The following is a 17918-nucleotide window of genomic DNA, read 5'->3' as shown; positions in this document are numbered from 1 at the left end:
CCTGGCTACAACCTCCCTTCAGGTAGTTCTAGACATCAAGAAGGTCTCCCCTGAGCCTCCTCTTCTCCAGCCTAAGCAATCCCAGCTTCCTTAGCCTCTCCTCATAGGGCTTGTGCTTGAGGCCTCTCCCCAGCCTCATTGCCCTTCTCTGGACACATTCAAGAGTCTCAATGTCCTTCTCAAATTGAGGGGCCCAGGACTGGACACAGTACTCAAGGTGTGGCCTACAACATGTCAGAAAAAAAAAAGACAGTCTGATCTTTTTAGTCAGGCACCAAGCCTGAAGAAATGCTTTCCAGTGCTTGTAAGCTTGAGCTGTAGAACAGTCTCTATACCACACAGTGATGGAAGAGCTAAACATCCCACTGCTTTAATTTTATCGTTCTTGTGAATCACCTCAATTAAAGAGCAAGAATTTGTTTTTGTTTCATTTTGTTTTTCCACATAGAGTCAGAACAGAGCAATAGTCTTTGGAATGTGGGACATTTTTGATGTGCACACCTGAGTGATGTCCAGAAATCAGTGCTCTTGTGAGCACATGGAAGCTTATGTACTGCCATTTGTAACACTAAGAGAGTTTGTTGTAGTTGGGTTTTTGTTTGGTTGGGTTTTTTTCATGGACGCTCAGCCTGGAACTGGCAGTGCAGAGCTGAGAAGCTTCACATTGTATTATCTACCACAGCACAAAGTTATTTTATACAATAACTCTGTAATGTTCCAGTTTAAGAGGTTAAGGGGCCTTTAAAGAGCCTTGAGCCAAAACAAGTAACTCAGATGGTTTGGGTTGACCTTTGGAAATGTCTCTTTCTCTCCTGTACATGTACAACAGTTTATGAAGACTTAAAGGAGTTGCCTGGAGTTCATAAACCAGGGCAGTCTGTCTCAATGTGGTACACTGAGGGATTCAGATGGAAGGTGGTGGGAATCATGCATCTTCGTATGAGGCACAATAGGAGTTAGCCAGGAGAGCGTGGTAGTTTGCATACATTTCAGGAAGATTTTCTGTCTATATAATGGCAGTTTTCAGGTCTTTGAGTTGTTTTTCTCTGCATAAGCAAAAGCCCTTTCTCTTTGATAAAAACCAAGAAAGGGCAACATGGAAGCGGGAGCACACGGGAGCTATTTACTGCTACAAACTGCTCTGAGTTCCTGCATGATTATGTTGCTCAGCTGTGCAGGCTCCAAGCATTTGACAAATTGTGTGCACTCCAGCCTGGAGTAGTGCATCTTTTGTAAATGAGCTTTAATCTCAAGTGATCAACACTTCTAGCACACATCTTTCCTCCACCTAGCTTTTCTGAAGCTCATGTGTCTAAACATGTGTGAGGTGTCCCTGCTGATGGCAGGGGGGTTGGAACTAGATGATCCAATAACCCTAATAATTCTGTGATTCTATGAAACATAGTCTTCTAAAGCTGTACTCTAGAATGAGCTAAACTCTGAGCTGGAGAGAAGGTAGTGCATTCCCAAGATAAACTGCTAGATGTACTTAATTCAGGTATTAGAAAAAAATTTGGTTATTTTTCTCTTGCATCCAATTCCTAGGAAATACTCTGTAGTGAAAGGGTATCAGGGTAAGGACAAGCTAGTTTTTGAAGCCTGCTACAGCAGCCAAATAGGAGGAGACAGTGCTACAGTGTAGTGGAGCACATTTTCCATTAGCATCATTTAAAGGCTTTCCTCATGTTATTGAGATACCAGCTTGAACCACAACACTGAAACCAAATATTTCTCAGTAGTTATATAACCGATTGATGCATGGGTGCTGTTTTCTGAAGGATGCATCACCTATATTAGCATGGAGAGTAGTGCAGCATGCTAAACGGTGTCTTTGTCTTATTTAGAAACCAGGTAAGAATGTGGCTGCTATCATCCAGGACATCCACTCGCAGAGGGAGAGGGACCTGATGCGCGAAGTAGACAGGTAAAGGGTTCTCAGTAGTTTGGAGCTGGGACCTGGATAAGTCTGGGAATCTGCAGGCAGAAAAAGCATTGTCTGTGTGCTTCCTTTTCTTATCTCATTTGATTTCTTAGTTGGAATTTCACTTCAGGTCACTGTAAAAATATAAGTGGGAACAATAATAGACGCATGGCCTATATAATGAGATCAGATTGAAAATGTGCATGTTATGAAAATAAATGAACTATTTCCTTCTCTTCATGATAACTAAGAAAATAGTGAAGAACACAAATATGAGGCCATTCCCTTTTCTTCGCCCTTGAGTGAAAAGTGTGAAGGATGGGAGTTCTGAGAGACCCAGAGGGAAGGAGCCGAGTCACATTACAATGTAATTGAGCATAGTTTTGTTCTGCTTGGCTTCTGAACCTTTCAGCAAAAAATGGAGAGGAAACACAGTCATAAAACATCTCTTTTAGACAGGTGACCTTTGTCACTTGTCTCAGAGATGCCCTGGATGAGTGGGTATTAAGGGTACAGACACTGGGGTCATTGTTAAGGTATTAACATGTTATAAGCTTTTAATGCTAACACTCTATGAGATGCTTTTAAGAATGAATGAATATATTCTTGACAGATCTGTGGGGATTTAGTTAAGCTCTGTGGATATGACACTGCCTTTTCTCCTGTTCACTGTGTTTGCAGCTGTGCAGTGCATGTCTGTGAAAGGCCTGGGGTCAGGTTCACAGTAGCCAGGCCGTGCCCATGTGTTTCCAGTGTAGAAGAACTTGGTAGACCACAGTGGGTCAGCCAGTTACAGCTGCCTTTTCCTTCTGCAGCAGGTATGGCACAGAGAGGCCTCGCTCTCGCAGCCCCATAAGCCGCTCCCTGTCACCCCGATCCCACACTCCCAGCTTTACTTCCTGCAGTTCACCCCACAGCCCGATGGGAACTGGCAGGACTGACTGGGGAAATGGGAGGGAGTCGTGGGATCAGTCTCCGTATTCTCGACGGGAAGAAGACAGAGACAGCAGAGAATGGCGAGAGAATGGGGATGAGAAGAGGGACAGGACTGACTCATGGTTACATGAGAGGAAACACTATTCCCGACAGCTGGACAAGTTTGATTTGGATGAACGGATTGAAGGAGGCAGGGGGCACAGGGAAAAATACTTAAGGAGTGGTTCCCCTGGCTCCCTTCACCCTTTATCTGGCTACAAGAGCAGGGAAGATGACTATTACCGAAAAACCTCCAAGTCAAAATCTGACAAGTTTCAGAGGCAGCTGCAGGATTTACCTGGCAGATCGAAGAGGAAGGAAGAGGGCAAGTCAAGGGAACGCAGGCACTCCTACAGCGAGGATGCTGCCAGGGAGGAGGTAGCTGAGCAGAAGCACGGCAAAGCATCTGAGGGCTCCAGGCAAAAACAAAGTGATAAGAATAAGGTGAAGAAAGCTGAAAAAGACCAAGAGGAAGACGCTGCTGCTGAAGACAGTGATGTGAAGGAAAGCAAGCCTCCCAAAAATGAGGTAAATAGAGATGTCAAACTAATTGTAGGAAGAAGGTAAATACTGAATTGATGTGTTTTCTGAAATACTTGTAGGTCAGCCGTGAGTGTGGTGCTGGTGACATGCATTGTTTCGCCATGATAAAATCAGGGAACATAATCTTAGAACACGAGTTAGGGAGGTCACCTTGTATCCATCTTTGCCTACATCATGCAGATCTATTACACCATCACGTTGGGTACATGGACAGAAACTCTGGGTAAGGAGTGAGAGGAAGGGGAGAGACAATTCACAGCAAAACCAAGTGATGACCTGCTGTTGGCATGCAGGTTTTGTGCACAGAGGCAATTGCCCTGCTGTTCTCAGTCTAAGTCTGTGCAGAATACTTTGTAGCTCTTTCTCTGCATCCATCAGCTCCTTAAGTTATCTGGGAATTATGTGGTATTTTAGAGGGACGCATCATATTTGTAGGACAATAAGGGGAACTGATTGTTATGCTGCTAAAATGGGGAGTGACCTTTTAATGAGGAACATTGTCTTTTTTGTGGACTCAGCACAGCAATTGGGTTCTCTTAATCATATGTCCCTACCCTGAGTTCTGGCAGGGATAATGCACACCACTCCCTTCAGTGTGCTAGCAGGAATCACTTCCCATGGCAGAAGCACTGAATCAGCTCACCTGTAAAATTAGGAGATCTCTAGAGCTATACTCCCAGTCTGCAAAGTGGTTGTGTTTGTGGGTTTGATTTTTCCACTAGGGAGAAGTGGAGGGAACAGATGAAGATGCCTTATCCATTCATCCCCAGTGCAGCTTATGCTCATAACCCTACTCTATGGGGATCTTGTTACTGGCTTTTGGCCACCTTGCCTCCCCCAGTATTCCCCTAGTGATACACTACTGCCACCCCCCCACAGGGATGCTGGCACAGGAGGCTGCAGAGCTGCTTTGCTGTCCAGGGGTCCATCTCTAGCTTGTGACTTTGTACTGCCAGGGCCATCTTTGGTTGGTTTCAGCTGACCTTGTGTTTGTTGTTCTCACATGGAAGCAAGGTTGGTGGAAATCTCTACATTTTATAACTCATCTAGTCTCTGTATCATGAGGTAGGCAGCAGCATTATCTCATGTCATGGATATGTGTGTCTGTGCCACCTTTTGTTATTTTTCTTCTTTGCCTGGTATTTCACTGTGACAGGTAGTTCCTTGGGAGGAGATGTCAGAGGGAAATGTCAGACAGCATCCTAAATCACCAGTGTTGCACACTCCTCTGTGTTTTTCAAGTTATTTTTAAGTGTCTTTGTTAAAGGCATACCTTTCCAGGCACTACTGCAAATAATTTCTGTTGAAAGGGTGGAAAAGGTTTGAATGTCTTGAACTCACACATTCACCTTGCCCCTCTTACCAAGGTAGTCCTGTGATTTTCGTTCTTCCAAGGTATGAGCCATGCAAGCAGTCACATTCTTGACTGATCCTACATCAGTAAACAAAACAGTAGAGGCCTTTTGCAGAGTTTTAACACTGCTGCTGTCCTTACCATGTCTGAGCCAACATAACAGATGTGAGTAGAGAACAGAGTGGAGGCTGGAAATTTTAATGAATTCACATTCTCCCCCATCTGTCTTCTTGCCACTTCTATGATATAAATTACATCTCTCTAATTGTGTTTGAATTTCTTTTTCTTCATTCTTATTTGTGCAGCTTTGCTAATGGAATCCAACTGTTGGGTCTTTTCCCACAGCCTAGCTGACTTGCATAAACTTTAGAAATAAAGAATGTGACCTTGTGAGTGACTTTGCTTCCCTGAACCCAGAATAGCAACACGCTAGAGCACCACTGTGTGTTGCTATACGTGTATATGTTGTATTTATTTTAGCATGGAAAAGAGGAGCAAGTTCCAGAGAAGAGCTCACCTTCAGCTAATAAACAAGGAAAAGAATCTGGAGAGGTTCTGGAAAACACGAGAAAAGAGAAGGTTGGTGACATGTTGTTTGGTGCAGCTTCTGGGGCAAAATTAGTGAAAACCCAGGTTTGGTAGCACCTTCTCCCCATTGAAATATTAAACCCTCATGGAAAAGCTTCTAAAGGGGTTACAGAAGGAGGCTGTCTAAATTAACTTGCCTTATCTTGACCTCTGCATTAAGGGATAGCTTTTCCTGAAGTCTCCAGAACTCTTTTTTTAGTTGCTCTTTGCCCATGTACATTGCTTCACATGCATAGCCGTTGGCACTGGCAACTTAAGTAACGTATGCCCAAGTGAACCGGGTAACTTCATCAACCCTGCCCAGAAATAGGAGGCACAGTCAGTGGAGAAGGAGGGGCCTAATGATGTTAGCTTTTCAGGCCATTAACCTTAGATGGGCTATAGATAGTAGCCTTTTCTGATTGTTTCTGGTTTTAATTAAATGATGTCTTTACGGCACCCCTACCGCAGCATCACAGTCAGGGACAGCAATGTCCTTGGAATTCCTCCAGCTTCATATCTGTAGGGTCATGGGTTGATGGTCAGATATGGAAGCCAGTGATATCTGTTGCTGTAGGAAACTGATCTCCTGGCAAGAACGGTGTCAACTCCCAGAGTTTTCATGCTGTTTTAGGATTCTAGGAGGGGAAGTGTGGGAATGGCCAGACAGGAGGAGAATACAGATTATTAATAGATTGTGTACACGATGAGTCTGGGAGCTGAAATCTAAGCTGCAAGTGTGTCTTAAAAGAAGCATATCCTAATACTTCTGAGGTCCACTATTAGTAGCTAGGTCCTATAAGTCTGTAACTGCATGTATATGGTATTTCATATTATGTACTTTGAAGTATGATTGTAAAACTGGCTTTTCTTAAGGTCTTGACCATTCTCTGCCAACATAGTCTCTGGCAGAGGGCTCTTGCTTTTGGAAGAAAATGACTGCCAAAAGTGGTCACATTGTCTCAATCACTGTAGGAATTCAAAGGACCTAGTCCAGGAAAGTGAACGCCACAGTGTCTAGTCTGGGGTTCAGTATATTCTCAGTGCTGCCTCTTTCTCACCACCGTGGCTTTAAGTCAGTGGAAGGGCAAAGTTTCATTTCCTTAGAGATCACATAGTAGCATCGGATGCATAATATAAAGTATAACAGGTTGTGCCACCTTCTACTGCTTACAGAAATGTAAAAAGCAGGAGACTGTAGAGACTGTAGTCCCCAGGGCAGTTAATAGAATCTCTACAAAGCAAAGTCTGTGTGATAGTTAGAAAGAAGTTGCTTGTCCTTGTGCATAAGGTTTAAAATCACAACAGTGAGGCATGTCGTTCTTTGAAACTAAAATACAAGAGAAGTTAAGCATGGCCAGATCAAAGTTCTTGGAGGTTACTGGTGTTCAAAACCCACTTTTTAACAGTGATGCTCTGCAACCACTGATCTCTCAACTGTTTTACATTTTTGTGACAGGAACGGGACTGGGAGAGTGGAAGTGAGATAGAAGGTGAGACCTGGTATCCCACTAACATGGAGGAATTAGTGACAGTAGATGAAGTGGGAGAAGATGATTTAATTATGGAGCCTGATATAACTGAGCTTGAAGAAATAGTACCAGTTGATGAGAAAAATAAAACTGCATCAGAAATGTGTCCCTGTATGTCAGCCACATTAGAACTGGAAAATGATCACAGCCACTTAACCAGAACTGAAGACAAATTTGCCCATAAAGCTTTAGAAACAAGCTTCGGATCAGCAAAGGGCAGTGTAACTTCTAGTGGCTGTCAGGATGATGATGAAGGTGATGATAATGATGATGCTGTCACTGAAGCATCAAGCCTAAACCTGGACCCTCAGCAAAAGCCAGAGGAACTGCATGAAGATGAATCTGTTAAGGAGTCTGATCCCCAGCAGAAGGAAGGAAAAACTGATAAGAGCTCTGACACTTGTTTAGAGCCTGAAGATCACCATATACCTTCTGTTCATCTGAAAGAAGAGACTCTCCATCTCCCTGATACATTTATAGATGACTGCAAACAGATGGGTTCACAAGCAGAGCAGAGCAGAGAAGTTATGGAAATGCTTGTTAAAAACACTAGTGAGGAAACAAGACAAGGAAGCCAAGAGTGTCCAGAGGCCAAGGGTAACTATCGTTCTTGGTTCTTTTTCTTTTCAGCCCACAGAGCCTTGCATGTTTTCCTTGACAGTAGCCTGAAATTTATTGCTAACAAGAATAATGTTGCTAATAGTATCAAGACTTGTCCTTGGAGCAGCTTGGTAGAGGAACTCCAGTGCCTTTCCCGAGCTAAACCATTAGAGGCTTTTAGCTGAATAGTGTAAAGGAAATATGATAAGCAGCTTGCAAGCTTTCTGAAAGGCATAAGCTGCTATAATTGTCATGTCAAGGTTCACATGAGTTTAGCTGAACTCTTTCAGTGCCTTGCTAAATTTATTTGGAATTGTCAATGAAATGAGTGACAGTCTCTGAAGGTCAACAGAGAAGTATCTGTAATGTCTGGCTGGCCCCTGGACAAGGTGGGTATGCTTACATGCGGTACTGAAGTGTTAGTAAGATGGAAATCATCTGTAGATTGTTACTTCTCAGTCTCTGTTCGTGTAAATATATGCCTTATCATCTCCAGTTATCCACCACATGCTGCCTTTAATATAACTGATAGGACATGCTGTGAGGTAATGCCAATAAATGTAATCATAGCTGCCTAATAGTATTTTAGCTGTCAGGAAAAAAAGAGATCTTAAGCGTCTGAAAGTGAGTTCAGTTCCTCGTCACACTTTCAAATGAAACTTGAGCAAATGGGCTGTTTAACGAGAGGAAGTGGTAAAAAGCACAGAGCATGTTGGCCAGGAACACTTTTTTTGTTGCTACTCCCACAGCCCATGTGATGGTGCAAAGCTTATCAACAGAAGATACTGGGAGATTTTTAAGGGTGAAATTTTCCACAAGAAAATGCTGGAATATTTTAATGTAAATATCTGATTGTGAACTAACTTCTTCCCCCAGGATAGATTTGAAACACTCTCTGTTTTCAATCCTTACCTGTTTGGCCAGAAAACACTTTGTCATGCTTCACATATTTGCAGATAACACTGACATGCAAACTCCCTGGGGCTGGCAATCATAGAATGGTCTGGGTTGGAAAGGACCGCTGAATGTCACTTACTGCAGCCCCCTCTGCAGTCAGCAGGGGCATCCTCAACTAGGCCAGGTTGCCCAGAGCCTTGTTGAGCCTCACTTTGAATATTTCCAGAGATGGGGCCCCAACCAACTCCCTGGGCAACCTGTTCCAGTCTTCCACTACCCTCATGGTAAAGAATCTGTTCCTAACATCCCATCTAAGTCTGCTCTTCCGTAGTTTTAAGCCCCCTGTTCTATCACTGCAGGCCTTTGTAAGCAGTCTCTCTCCATACTTTTTGTCAGCCCGCTTCAGGTACTGGAAGGCTGCTATTAGGTCTCCCCAGAGCCTACTCCTCTTCAGGCTGAACACCACCAGCTCCCTCAGCCTGTCCTTGTAGCAGAGGTCCTTCAACCCCCTCATCATTTTTGTGGCACTCTGAACCCTCTCCATCAGGTCCATGTCCTTCCTATATTGAGGGTTCCAGACCTGCACACAGTACTCCAGGTGAGGTCTCACCAGAACAGAGTAAAGTGGCAGAATCACCTCTCTGGATCTATTGGCAACACATCTTTTGATGCCACCCAGGATGTGATTTGCCTTCTGGGCTGCAAGCTCACACTATCTGCTCATGTCCAGCTTCTCTCCATCAGCACCCCCAAATCCTTTTCCTCAGGGCTATTTTCTAACACCTCATCCCTCAGTCTGTATTGATAGTGAGGATTGTTCTGGCCCAGGTGCAGAACCTCACACTTGCTCTTGTTGAACTTTGTGAGGTTCACCAGGATCCACCTCTGCAGCTTGTCCAGGTCCCTCTGGATGACATCCTGTCCCTCTGGCATGTTGACAGCAGCACTCAGCCTGGTGTCATCTGCAAACTTGCTGGTGGTGCCCTCGATCCCACTGTCTGTATCACCGATAAAAAATATTAAACAGTACACACCCCTGGGGGACACCACTTGTCACTGCTCTCCATCTAGACTTCAAGCCATTGAGCACTATTTGAGCCAATTCCTTATCCACTGAACAGGGATGGCAAGGTTGGCTCCCTTGGGCTGCCTACTTCATAGGTAGTCAGATGATGAAAGAGTTGAGTATCCCAAGAGCGTAGTTACTTTGGTGTTTTCAGTATCTCAGCTTCCAACATGCCAACAGAGAGCCTGGAAGCTCCTGGGGAGCTTGTGTTTCCCAGGTTTCTGCCATGGACTTGATATTGAGATCTGCAGGGCAAGGCTGTAGGCTCTTTGCAAATGCAGCTGCCAGCTCAGAAGCTCAGAAATGAACTAAGTGGGACTTAATGTTGCTAGAAGGTCCCTGGGTGTCTTTAGAACAAGCTGAAGCTTGCAAGTTTCCCAAGATCTCTGCTGCAGATTTGGAAACCTGGGATAGGCTTCAAGTTAACTTGAGAGCTGACCAGTCAGGATTTTACATGTACTTTCTTTTAAATTGTGTAATAGCCATATTTTAAACAATGAAGAAAAATTCATTCTCACAGCCAAAAATTACAGATCTTTGAACTACAGACTTGAAAGGCAGGAAGGGTTTGGTTTGGGCAAAAATATATTTGTTTTATGAGGAAAATATGTCCCTTATCTAGGTGAAATTTGCAATGCATTAGAAATCTTGCTGGGGTAAAGGAACTGGTTCTTTGATGTAAGAACTGAAGAATAGAAATCAGACCAGTTGATCGTTAATTCTGTTGCTCTGTGATAACAAATTTCTCTGTTTCAATATAAAAGCAATTCACATGTTGGGAAGGGGGAGCATCTGTTCTTTTGACTGGCTTTATCTGCCTCAGCAAATCAATCCACTGCTTTCCACACCTTGATTCTCCTACCTGTGTCCATTAATGTCAGTCTAGCAGGGATCAACCATCCCATCCCTACTGGCCAGGAACCAAACTCTTCAAGTGGCCAAAAGCTATCAAGGAGAAATTATCTCTTGGAGAGCTGAGGATGAGAGAAGTGTGGCTTCAGGGTGAAGGTGACAGTGGTGCTGTAGAGGTCCTACATGAGGAAGTTTTGTCTGCCAACACATCTCCTTAGGCAGTTTGGGGATTTGCTCTTACCAGGTCCTGCTGACTCTCCCTTTCTTACATGCCCTGCATTACCCCAGCTTCATCACTGGTCATGCAGTACCATATGTGGTTGCAGAGCTGCAGTTGGCCCATGCTTGTGCCTGAGGCATGTATAATGTTTCAGATCTATTTGGAGATTAAAATATGAAAAGAAAAAACATAATGAACATGAAATTAGAAATGGAAAAATGATCTGCTGGGAGAAGTGAGGGTGACTGCACAGTGTAGTACAGCTGTTGGAGTTGCATTGAGCAGGCCTCTGCTTGGAATGGAAAAGCATTTTTTTCCAGATTTTACTTTATTTATAGATACACCCAGAAAGTGTTCCCAAGAAGCTTACAATCATCTCTTTAAACTAATAAGCTGTTTCATTCAATGCATCTATTCATTTGTTAAGCAAATTCTAGGTACCTGGAAACGAGGTCTCTGGAATACCCAGAGGCAGACTCTAAAAGGAGGCACTCTCCACCAGGCTGGGAACAAGAGGATGTCTTCACCGAGCTCAGCATTCCCCTGGGTATGTTCGGCCACCCACTGCAATACCTAGAGCTTACAACAAGGTGTCACTTTAAGGCTACTTGCTATATTTTTCAGAACAGATGTGAGGAGAGGGAAGGAAAGGGCTGTGGTAAAGGGGCAGCTGTTGAAATGAACGGCCTGTTGATTATAAGATCATGGCTAATTTCCTTCCACATGAATGGCAAAAGGTAGCTGCTAATACTGCTGATGAGGTGAAATAAATAACCTTGGACCATATATGAAATATAGATGAAAAATACTTAGCAATTTAAAAGCCTTTGTCATGAAAGTATTGCTTATACTTTCAGTATAAGCAAAAGGTTTAATTCCACTGTGTTAACATTGATCATGAGTAAAACACCTGAAAGAAGTACATCCTAAAAGAGCAATCTGTGTAAATTAAGCATGAATTTACTGCTAATAGGTACTATTGTTATTCTAGCCCTTGAAGGGACACAGTGAGGTTTCCAGTCAATATTATGCACACATTTAAAAATATGTATACTATCTATGAGAGAAGTGGGAAACGTATTTGCAATGCACAGGATTTTAAATTGCAGCTCAGTACGGCAAAATCGGGGAAAACAGAGAATGATTCAGTCTTCCTATCTATGTCACTCAACTAAACAGCAACCTCTTCCCTTGAAAACAAGTTCACTGTGGAGGGAAGGGGTTTCAACTGACATTTTAATGTAATTCAGAATTTCTCAATAGGTGTGGAATTTGTGGTGCCTAGAACTGGGTTTTACTGCAAGCTCTGTGGACTCTTCTACACCAATGAAGAGACAGCGAAGACGAATCACTGCAGAAGTACTGTTCACTACAAAAATCTTCAGGTAAAACCACACTTGAACTAGATGACAGCTAGCTGATGGGGTGGATTGTGCATAAGTTAGATGATGGGACCAAAAAAGGTATTTTTATTCTGTGGACAGAATTCCAATTGAGCAGAATCTAGATCAGAAGAGCTTTTTAGTAGTTACAAATATTCACAGCCTCAAGCTGTGACTGGGTAGGTTTAGACTAGACATTAGGGAAAAAATGTTCACAGAAAGAGTGGTCAGGCATTGGAATGTGCTGCCCAGGAGGTGGTTAAAGCACACCAAATCTGGATGTGCTTAAAGGTCGTTTAGATGTGGTGCTTGGGGATATGGTTTAGGGGTGAACTTCGTAGAATAGGGTTATTGCTTGGAGTTGGTGATCCTGAGGGTCTTTTCCAACCTGAATGTTTCTGTGATTCTTACTCCCAGATCCTTAAAATTAGCTTCAGGGTCATAAATAAAATGGGGACAGGTGATAATTTGATCTTCTCATCTGCATTTGGTCCTTGTCTCTAACACAGCATGTAGCTCAGATCTTTAACTCACAGTTCTTGAGGGTCCCAGACATTTCTACCACTGGGAGTGAGCCCTCAGCAGCCTGTCTCATTGCAAAATTTCAAGCATATTAAACATGCCACTTGTTTAATAACGCTGCCAGACTTATATTTGCATTCAGTGAGGTTCTGCAGCGTGCTTCAACACGCAGCACTCCGTCACGCAGGGGCTCTCCCGGGCATTTCCTGTGATCTGCTGAAGCTGCCTCCCTGTGCTACAGAGCAGAGCGCTGGTTCAGCCACTCGGAGCTCCACCACTGAATCATTTCTATAAGGACATGCAGAAGCATGTAATTACTTATACATGCCACAAGCATATCAGCACTTGAAAACAGCACACAGAGACCAAGGGTGCTTGCAGCTCAGTCACAAGACCTTGCCTTTATCACTATGCAGATGCACAGTTTAGAGTGGCAGTCATGAGAGCATGAACTGTCCTGTGCTGAGGGCTGCTCAGAGGAAGTAGCCTTGCCTCTCATCTCTAGTCACTGCCTATGTGCAGGTTGGTGTGCACACTGCAGGTGGCTCTTGTTGACATTTGCACACACTTAGCAAAAGCCATGAAAGAGCAAAGCAAAGCTGCTCCTTCTTTCTCTGTCCCCTCTGCAGGTAAATGCTGGAGCTCTGCTTCTCTTCCAGTGATAGCCATCTCTCCCTGGCTGGCTAGCAGGCATTAGCTTTTCCAGTGACACTCAATGCCAAATAATTTCTTTGGGAGAATTTTTTTCTAGACTTTCCTGAAGTTACATAGCTTTAATTACACAAAAGCCCCTAGCTTTCAAAGATTCTGCCTGCAGAGCTGTGGTGCTTGCTAATGATGGATCCTCCAAGTGTAAGCTTGAAAAACAAATGCCCAGTTTGCATGCCTTTTTTTGCTTCATACAAAAAGTTCCAGAGGGATTCACCAGAGGTGGCCCCACTCAGTGTGGGTGGTGTATCTCATGGGAGTCTGTCCCAGAGAAACTCATGCTAAAAGAGACTGCATCTGCAGCCCCTACCCCTGATAACTGGTCACATGGGAGAAGAGGGGGTTTATTTCAGTTTCTAGGTTTTGTTAGAATCATAGGTAAAGAAGGTCCAACTAAAACTGAGTCAGTGTGAAAAGAACCCTCTTTTTCTTCCTATAAAGGCATTTCCTGTGAGTACTGTGGTAGATTTCTAACCCTGACTAGAGATAAAGGAACAATGACCAAATAAGCTGTTAAAATTAAAACTGTCAAATATGGTCATGAAAACAGACTGTTCTGTTGAGTTGTACCTCTTAGCATACTAAATGGTGGAAGTCAATCTCATCCAAATTGTGCCTGATCAGGTGGCAATTCAGCAAGTTTCAAATCATTGCTCCGTATTACTAGAACCATTTCCGATGCAAGAATGGTTATTTATGCCCTCTGCAAGAAATGGCATTTTTCTCCTAGCATGATGTAATGTCACGAGTGTATGCACCAACATAAGAATATGGACTCTTAACTTCTACTCTATGAGAAGCTATGGGACTGCTGCTACAGACTGGCTTTCTGTTGTCTTGCCTACATAGAATCATAGAATGGTCTGGGTTGGAAGGGACCTCCGAAGGCCATCTATTCCAAGCCCCTCTGCAGTCAGCAGGGGCATCCTCAACTAGATCAGGCTGCCCAGAGTCCTGTTAAGCCTCACTTTGAGTATCTCCAGGGAAGGGGCTCCAACCACCTCCCTGGGTAGACTGTTCCAGTGTTCCATTAGCCTCATGCTAGAGAACTTGTTCCTAACATCCAAGGATGAAGCCGTTGCCCCTTGTTCTATCACCACAAGCCTTTATAAACAGTCTCTCTCCATCCTTCCTGTGGGCCCTCTTCAGGTACTGGAAAGCTGCTATTAGGTCTCCCCAGAGCCTCCTCTTCTCCAGGCTGAACACCCCCGTCTCCCTCAGCCTGTCCTTGTAGCAGAGGTGCTCCAACCCCCTGATGATTTTCATGGCCGTCCTCTGGACCCACTCCATCAGGTCCAAGTCAAATTGGACAAATACTATTGTCCAATGACAACAACGTTGTCCCAAGTGCTTTCATGGCTGTGAGTCTTTAGTTGATTTGCTACTTGATTTTCATGTGATCTCCTTGGAGCCACATCCAAAATGTATGCTCAGCATTTGTATTTAAATGCAAAACTGAACAGTTGGGCTACCAGTTTTCTTACAAAAGTCTAGCCTAGATCGTGAAGATTTTGTCCTGAAGTAAAAGAATCCATTTCATCTGAGTGTGGTGCCCCTTGAAGAACCACAATCACTGAAAAATAATCAACTGTTTCTTTTTTCAGCCTTGCAGACTTTTTGTAATCTTCTATTCTCTTCAGTTTCATAGATGATTTTCCCAGCTGGCATTTGTATTTACAGATCCACTGCATGTCCAAAAAATCCATCATTTGGCCATCCCTCCCACCACTACCACAAAAAGCTGTTAGATTCATCTGCTGTAGCTACCTTGGCAACTCAGTGCAGCATTTTATCCTGTTCTCTACTGCCTTTATGCTTTGTATTTAAATGAAGAAAAAATTCCCTTGACTGTCATTTTGCTATAAATTAATCAATGTCATCTATGAACTTCAAAAACGGTACTTGTGGTACACCTGATAGCCAAGGGTGGTGGATAAACCTCAGCCTTATTTTGGTTGGTAAACGTTAAAACCCAGAAATGCATGCGTTATCTGATCAAATGACAAGCATTAGTGATTGATTATGGTTCATGGTGTACAGATCACTTCTCCCAGCCTTTATGGAACTTATATCTCTGTATACTACTGTAACATTGACTCTGGCTTTCTGCCACATTGACTTTTGTACCCGGGGATCAAGACCGAGAGTTGTGTAATTTCTACAGCCAAGTCTCTGTACTCAGAGTAACGAGGCTGCAGTTGTCACTTTGTCACAGGTATGCACTTTCTGATGTACCTCTTACACCTAAAACCTGTATTTCATATTATCATAGAATTGTTAGGGTTGGAAGGGACCTCAAGGATCATCTAGTTTCAACCCCCCTGCCATGGCCAGGGACACCTCACACTAGATCAGGTTGCTCACAGCCACATCTAACCTGGCCTTAAAAACCTCCAGGAATGGGGCTTCCACCACCTCCCTGGGCAACCTGTTCCAGTGCCTCACCACCCTTATAGTGAAGAAATTATTCTGAACATCCAATCTGAATCAAACCACTTCTAGTTTTGCTCCATTCTCCCTAGTCCTATCACTACTTAACATCCTGAAAAGTCCCTCACCAGCTTTCTTGTAGGCCCCCTTCAGATACTGGAAGGCCACAATAAGGTATCCTCAGAGCCTTCTCTTCTCCAGACTGAACAGCCCCAACTTGCTTAAGTCTGTCTCCACAGGAGACAGCCCTCTGATCATCCTTGTGGCCCTTCTCTGGACATGTTCCAGCACATCTAGACCGTTCTTGTACTAGGGCCTCCAGAACTGGATACAGTACTGCAGGTGGGGTCTCACCAGAGTGGAGCAGATGGGGAGAATCACCTCCCTCCACTTGCTGGCTACACTTGAGGCAGCCCAGGATACTATTGGCTTTCTGGGCAGCAGGTCTACACTGATGACTTGTATTGAGCCAGCACCAGTACCCTCAAGTCCTTTCCTATTTATGTGAGACAATGTGACATTCCTAACACAGCCCTTAGGCTTGGGGGGTTTACATTCACTCCTCATTTTGCTTTTTCTTCATGGATGCCAGAGTAAACTGCACTCTGGGAGAATCCTTCAAGTAGACAAAATTTTGCAGTGGTGCGAGATGGTCTTTTAATTACAAGTCAGAGCAAATAATGAGCTAGAAAAGAGAGTTTTATGGTCCTCATAATGCATGGGTCAGTCATTTTTGCATGCAATAACATGTAAGTCATTAATAAGAGCATCTTTACATTGTTATGTTGGAATTTCCCTTGTGTCTTTCCACACTAGCTGCTGCTGAAAAAGTTCCTTTCCATCCAGTTCTAGGTCCGTTGACCTTGAATAAATACTTTGCACACCATTTTCAGACATACACCAGTTCATTGTCCATTTTGTGTGCAGCTCTGCCAACCAAGAGCACTGCCAAAAGGCTGAAAGCCTCACTAGCCATGCCTGCATTTTTAAATCACTGAAAGGCTTTATCTTGGAGAAACACAGTAAATGCAAATACTCTAGGCAGACTGCTAACTTCTGTTAATCATTACTGACTTCGATTATTCCCCGAAAACAAATGTTCTTATGCAAAAGGTAGATTTCTGAACAGGACATGCTGAAAATGTACTATATATGCTTTAAATTGTGACTCAGAAACCACAACTATTTTCTGACACAGCAGCTTTATACTAGCATAAATCCGTTGACTCAGCAGAGTTAGCTCCTGTCCTATGGTGTATGGGAGTAGGGAGTTTGCAAGGAGAAAAGGTGAAGTCTAGATACACAGACTGATGAGGAGCTTAGATTGGGTTCTGGGAGGAAGTTCTTCACTCTGGGGGTGGTGGAACACTTGAGTGGCTTGCCCAGGAAGGTGGTTGAGGTGCCTTCCCTGGAGATGTTCAGGGTACAACTCAACAAGGCCCTGGGCAACCTGGTCTAGTTGGGGATGTCCCTGCTGATTTGTGGGGAGGTCGGACTGGATGACCCTTGGAGGTCCTTTCCAGCCTGGACTGTTCTATGATTCTGGTTCTGTCACCATTTCCTGATGGAGCACAGAGTAAATCACTGAACCTCTGAGAGTCTCCAGGTATTCATGTAGTTCACCTGACACAGTTATTTAGCGTGGCTTCTATGTGCTTTCTTCCCTTTCGAGATGCTGGGAGATTGTGAGAGCTCTGAGGAGGCCTAAAGAATTCCACATTGAATATCTTCAGTTTTGTTAATGACACTTTGTTTTTGATGTGATTGCAGAAGTATCTATCCCAGCTTGCAGAAGAGAGCCTGAAAATGAAGGAAGAAGGCAGCCATCTGCCTCAGGATGACACTGGCATTGTTCCTCACTTTGCAAAGAAAAAGCTATGATGTGGATGAACTGGAAGAGCTGTAATGAGTGAATGCTGACATTTTCTTGGGGTTTTTTTTTTTTTCATTTCTACCATATAACTGTCAATTTGCACTGTACAGAGGAGGGGAAATAAAGAGCATGTTCCATGCATCCATGCCCGGAGTGCCATTAAAAACCAAAATGCCTGAAACTGTTTCCCACGGTGAAGCAATGCTGGCATATCTGTAAGAAGTGGAGCAATTCTTTCTCACACTCTGCGTGCTGGGAGTGGTTTCCTAGATTAAATCAGAATTCTCAGGGATTCTTAAAGTTTTCATTCTGATGTGACACATCAGGTCAGGCAGAGTGTTTAGAAGCACTCGGCATCCTTCAGTGGACACTGGAAGGAAAAGAGAGGTGACTATAAATAGGCTTCAATGTTGCTTAAAATACTTTCAGCCATTTCACTCATTGCTCCAGTGGGAAGTAGCATTTGCATAGGACAT

The 17918-nt window shown here is 43.7% G+C and overlaps 1 protein-coding gene across 2 annotated transcripts in view; it reads left to right on the top strand.

Moving 5' to 3' along the window:
• RBM20 (RNA binding motif protein 20) overlaps window positions 1–17583 on the top strand; it is a 114375-nt gene extending 96792 nt beyond the window's left edge. Inside the window, exons 8-14 of one of the 2 annotated variants that reach the window (XM_068139391.1) lie at window positions 1845–1924; window positions 2740–3424; window positions 5274–5372; window positions 6820–7489; window positions 10955–11074; window positions 11791–11912; window positions 17340–17583. In XM_068139391.1, the coding sequence (XP_067995492.1) occupies window positions 1845–1924; window positions 2740–3424; window positions 5274–5372; window positions 6820–7489; window positions 10955–11074; window positions 11791–11912; window positions 17340–17450 (1887 nt within the window). In that variant the 3' untranslated portion in view covers window positions 17451–17583. Of the gene's footprint in view, window positions 1–1844; window positions 1925–2736; window positions 3425–5273; window positions 5373–6819; window positions 7490–10954; window positions 11075–11790; window positions 11913–17339 lie in introns of both variants that reach the window. The other variant, XM_068139390.1, reaches the window with a different exon arrangement.
• The last annotated feature ends 335 nt before the right edge of the window (window positions 17584–17918 follow it).

Source organism: Melanerpes formicivorus, unplaced genomic scaffold (genome assembly GCF_026170545.1).
Source record: "Melanerpes formicivorus ecotype bairdi unplaced genomic scaffold, bMelFor1.0.p_v2 SCAF_6, whole genome shotgun sequence".
Lineage (NCBI taxonomy): Eukaryota > Metazoa > Chordata > Aves > Piciformes > Picidae > Melanerpes > Melanerpes formicivorus.
Note: the sequence above shows the minus strand (reverse complement) of the source record. Positions and strands in the feature narration are given on the sequence as shown.